This window comes from Penaeus monodon, chromosome 4 (genome assembly GCF_015228065.2).
Source record: "Penaeus monodon isolate SGIC_2016 chromosome 4, NSTDA_Pmon_1, whole genome shotgun sequence".
NCBI lineage: Eukaryota > Metazoa > Arthropoda > Malacostraca > Decapoda > Penaeidae > Penaeus > Penaeus monodon.
Window position 1 is genome coordinate 44379775 of NC_051389.1, and position 5000 is coordinate 44384774.

Consider the following 5000-nt stretch of genomic DNA (forward strand, 5'->3'; position numbering starts at 1 on the left):
TCCTTCCCCCCCCCCCTCTTTTCCTTCCTCCCCCTCTCCCTCTCTCGTCCCCTCTTTTCCTCTCCCCTTCTCTCCCCTTCTCTCTCTCTCCTCTCCTCTCTTCCCCCCCTTTCTCTCTCCCTCCCCCTTTTCTTCCCCCCTTTTTCCTCTTTTCCTTCTTCCTTCTCTCTCTCTCTCTCCCCTCTCTCTCCTTTCCCCCCCCTTTTCCTTTTCCTCTCTCCCCCCTCCTTCTTCCTTTCCCTCTTTCCCCCCCTCTTTTCCCTCTCCTCTCTCTCTCTTTCCCTCTCCTTTTTTTTTCCCTCTCTCTCCTCTTTTTCTCTCTCTCTCTCTTTTTTCCTCTCTCTCTTCCCTTTTTCCCCCCTTCCCTCACCCTTCCCCCCCTTTCTCCCCCTTCCTTTCCCTTCTCTCCCTTCTTTTCCCCCCTTTTCCTCCTCTTTTCCCCCTCTCCCCTTTTTCCCTCCTCCCTCCTCCTCTCTTCCCCTCCCTTCTCTCTTTTCTCTCTCCCCCCCTTTCCCCCCTCCCCCCCCCCTTCCTCCTCCCCTCTCTCTCTTTTCCTCTCTTTTCTCTTCTCCTTCTCTCTCTCTCTCTCCTCTCCTCTCTCTTTTTTCCCCTTTTTCTCTCTCTTCCCCTTTCCTCTCCCCCCCCCCCCCCTTCCCCCCCCCCCTTTTCTTTCCTCTCCCCTCTTCTTCCTTCTCTCTCTCCTCTCTCATCTCTTCTTTTTCCCCCTCTTCTCCTCTTTCCCCCTTTTCTCTCTCTTCCCCTTCTTCTCTTTTTTTTCCCCCTTCCCCCCCCTCTCTCTCTTTCCCCTCCTCTCTCCCCTTTTCCCCCCTCCTCCCCCCTTTCCCCTCCCTCTCCCCCCTCTCTCCTTTCCTTCCCCCCCCCTCTCCCCCTCTCTCTCCTCTCCCCCCCCTTCCTCCTCCCTCCCCCCTCCCTTTTCCCTCCCCTTCTCTTCTTTCCTCCCCCCTTCTCCTCCCCTCCCCCCCTCTCTCCCCTCTCTTCCCCCCCCCTCCCCTCCCCTTTCCCCCCCTCTCCCCCCCCCTTCCCTCTTCCTCTCCCTTCCCTCCCTTCTCTCTCTTTTCCCCCCTCTTTTTCTCTCTCTCTCCCCCCTCTCTCTCTCCCCCTTTCCCCTCTCTCTCTCTCTCTCTTCCCCCCCTCCCCCCCCCCTTTCTCTCTCCTTCCTCTCCCCCCTCTCCTTCCTCTCCCCCTTCTCCTTCCCTCTTCTCTCTCTCCTCCCCTCTCTCTCTCCCTCCTCTCTCCCTCCTCTCTCTCTCTCCTTCCCTCTCTCTCTCTCTCTCTTCCTCTCTCTCTCTCTCTCTCTTCCTCTCCTCCCCTCTCTCTCTTCCTCTCCTCCCTCTCTCTCTTCCTCTCCTCTCCCTCCCCTCTTCTCTCTCTCTCCCTTCCCTCTCCTCTCTCTCTCCTCCTTCTCTCTCTCTCTCTCTCTCTCTCTCTCTCTCTCTCTCTCTCTCTCTCTCTCTCTCTCTCTCTCTCTCTCCCATTTCCCATTCTTTATTTCCCACTCCACTCTTGTCTCACCTCCTTTCCACCTCTTCTCTCTCCCAATTCCAGTTCTTTATTTCCCTGTCCACCCTTTCATCACCTCTCCCCTTTTTCTCTCGTTTTCCTTACCTTATGGGTTTGGTCAAATCCGAACTCTCTTGACCTAATCTGGCTGAAACTGCTACGCGCTCCTCTAAGCTGCTTTTTTCTGCACCATCTCCTTCGGTTATCTGTGTTTATGGCAAAAGACAGCTCATTCATAACTGGGGTGAGGTAAATTTTAATCTTGATTATGAGATGTGTGTATATCTTCAGTAACAGTTTTTTTTTTTTTTTTTTTATTAAGGAATATTGCTTTGGTTTGGTAAGTAACAGTTATTCTAGACATTTCATATGCTTTCTTCAATATATGAATATCTGGTGCAACAGAAATATCCAATGAATGATGCGTTTTTCGGTAATTTATTGGAAGAGAAACAAAATTACGCAATCGAGTGGAATTACTCACCGGCCCCTCTAGCGAGGCGTGGTAAGGGGCGGTGCCCATCACGTGGTGGAAATTTGTCGGCGCACCGATCATGTCCTTCCTGTAGGCAGTGCACTATTTAGTTACCCTATTTACAGACATGCATGTATTCCTACCTACATACCACTTACAAGTATACGTACATGTTTTTATATATACCTACACAAAAACATGTACTCAGACATCTGAACTTTAGCATAGATACACTCATGACTCAGAATCATTCCACATCCAAGTTAAAACAATCCACCATCTACATTGTTCTTGGGGAGTTTTAATATTTCGAATGATCTTCATTTACGAAAGTACGTGGATGTGCAAGGAATCAGGCATTAATATACTATACAGAGAATCATATTTTACACATGCCATACGATATACTTCACTATGTATCCTATACATCCCTATAATATACATCATATTCATCTCCACCCCAAGCAATTTCCGAGTCCTCCTGTTAACCTAATCAAAAAATATCCGTTTTGATTAACCACAGACATTTCATATTTCCCTTATTTTTGCAGCTTTTCAACGCACCTTAGTCTGCCGCCTTTAATACGGGCGGACGAAGGGGGAAGGGCAGAGGGCGGAGGAGGCGGAGGCGCAGAAGGCTGAGGACGTCTGTAATAGGGAAGTTCTTTTTGCTCCTCTCTTCCTTCCGCGTCGCTGGTAATGGTGTTCGGTGGCTGTCGGCAGGATGAGGTAATAACGTCAAAAAGAGCGTCTATTCGGAAGTTATGGTGAAAAAACACGTCTATTTGGAAGTTATGGTACAAAAAGCAACTTGGAACTTGTTTAATATCGGGAAAATAACAGCGTGCGGAGACTGTATTAGGCCTCATAGATGGAGGCGTCACGACAGGGGGTGTGGGTTCCTCACGCACACGATCATGATTTTAGGAAATATTTCTGGTAAAATTATATATATATATATATATATATATATTAATATATATATATATATATATATATATTCTGTGTTGATACAATGGAAGAAAAACGCATTTCAATAAATCAAATTTTTGTATTGTGGGTTTTTCTTCCATATATATATATATATATATATATATATATATATATATATATATATATATATATATATATATATATAACACACATACACACATATGTGTGTGTATGTGTGTGCACAGGTGAAACACATCTACTAAAATATTTTTGCTACGATAAAAGTTCCAGGTAAAATCCTTTCCAGCCGAGATTACTTAACGTCTCCGCGGCTTATTGACTCATTCACTGCAGCGAGATCCGGCTTACCGTGTGCGTGGGCGGTATCTCGTGGGCGGCGCGCATCTGGCCGGCGCCCATCACGTGGTGAAAATCGGTGGGCGGCCCAATCATGTCCTTTCTGCCGATGACAGCGCTGTTTTAATAGGTACAGAGTAAGAAAATAACACACTAGCTCTCTAATAAGACTTAAATATGGATGCAAGGCCCGTGTATGAGGCTATTTCTTCTCTTTCTAATTCCATTTGTTACGAATAAGCACATTGGTATAAAATAAAGATATATACTAATTGAACACCTAAAAATAAAATTTCGAAAATTATTATTTGATTTGATAAACAGCTTAAACGAAGAAAATAAATGTTTCCTCATTTCTAAATTTACTCGGCGTTGTCAATATCAGAACCGTCAGTTTCGACTCTTTTATCCGAAGCACACGCCCCTTTGACACTGTGCTTCGAAAAACGAGTCGAACGCTTCATGGCGAAAGGTTTTACCTGATGTGAGGGACGCGGTCATGCGTCGGGTCCTTCGCTCCCCCTCCTTCGGTTTCCTCTTTCTTTGAGTGTGACGTTGCCTACGAAAAAAAAAAACGGAAGGAAAGGATATTAAAAACGGAAATAAAAATTATAAACAAAACTTCGAATTGATCTATTTAACATACACCGCGTCTCCGATTAATTGTCATTCCAAATACTTCAATGTAAAGGGCATACCAGCCGTCCCTCTTAACGGAGACTTACCAAAGGAGACTTTTTCTCGTGGGACTCAAGCATGTGACCCGCGCCCATCACATGCTGGAAGTCCTTGGGTGAGCCAATCATTTCCTTCCTGTGTAAAATTATTAAAAAGACTTAGATGTATATTTCGTTTGCGTCGTGGCTTGAACCTCAGAGAAATAGTGTCAGTTATATTATACTATTTTTCACCTGTTTAAATTTTTTTGTTTTCGTTTCTTTCTACTAATCTCTAGCTTCTGAGTGATGCTTAAAGATATTGCGATGAGTTAATGCTTTTTTCTGTATTGTATTGTGTAAAAGAGAGAATGAGAGAGAGAGAGTGAGTGAGTGTGTGTGTGTGTGTGTGTTTGTGCGGTGTGTGTCTGTGTGTGTGTCTGTGTATATGTGTTTGTCAGTAGTGTATGTAATCCTAGACTGATAAGTCTGTTATATTTCAATAAATGGAGTCATCAAATTAGGCTGTTAATTCAAACCACAATGGCAGTAATTCGTAACCTACGTCAACACAAATCATGGCTTAAAAAATTTGCTTCTCTCAATCAATAACCTGCAATATACCTGAGTTTCCCCTCCCTTGTCAGAGAGCTGGAGGAACCCAACAGACGAGGCGGATAAGATTTCCTGGTGTTCTTCTTCACCTTTCTATCTTCCTCCCCGAAGGCATCTTGGACCCTGACTCTATCATGGAGTATCGCCTGGCCCGTCTGCTGAGGCTAAGCAGTAACCAATATGGGAAAAAAATTAATAGAAATAGGAATATTTGGTGTCAAATAGAAAATGTATTCAACTTCTTTTTTTATGCAATGATTTGCGTACAGAACACTTGGTACAGAGCTTCCCTTATCACTCACTGTTTGTGTTTGCCTCTGTTGTTCGAAGTTGTAAGCTGCTCTGTACTTGGAAGCGGATGGGATTCCGTGCCTCTCTTTTCTGTTAGTTTTAAAAATGCAAGCTGTAATGACCATCAACATCTTTACTAAATGTAAACATCC

The 5000-nt window shown here is 44.7% G+C and overlaps 1 protein-coding gene across 7 annotated transcripts in view; it reads right to left on the bottom strand.

The window, feature by feature from the left end:
* Positions 1-5000, bottom strand: part of LOC119572250 — a 15442-nt gene that overhangs the window by 2023 nt on the left and 8419 nt on the right. For 5 of the 7 annotated variants that reach the window (XM_037919248.1, XM_037919250.1, XM_037919249.1 and 2 more), the window contains exons 7-14: positions 4860-4938; positions 4567-4721; positions 4012-4099; positions 3766-3845; positions 3299-3404; positions 2561-2709; positions 2006-2084; positions 1627-1727 (exon numbers count right to left, since the gene is read on the bottom strand). In XM_037919248.1, coding sequence (XP_037775176.1) covers positions 1627-1727; positions 2006-2084; positions 2561-2709; positions 3299-3404; positions 3766-3845; positions 4012-4099; positions 4567-4721; positions 4860-4938 — 837 coding nt within the window. The remainder of the gene's footprint in view (positions 1-1626; positions 1728-2005; positions 2085-2560; positions 2710-3298; positions 3405-3765; positions 3846-4011; positions 4100-4566; positions 4722-4859; positions 4939-5000) is intronic. The other 2 variants (XM_037919253.1, XM_037919255.1) reach the window with 1 other exon arrangement.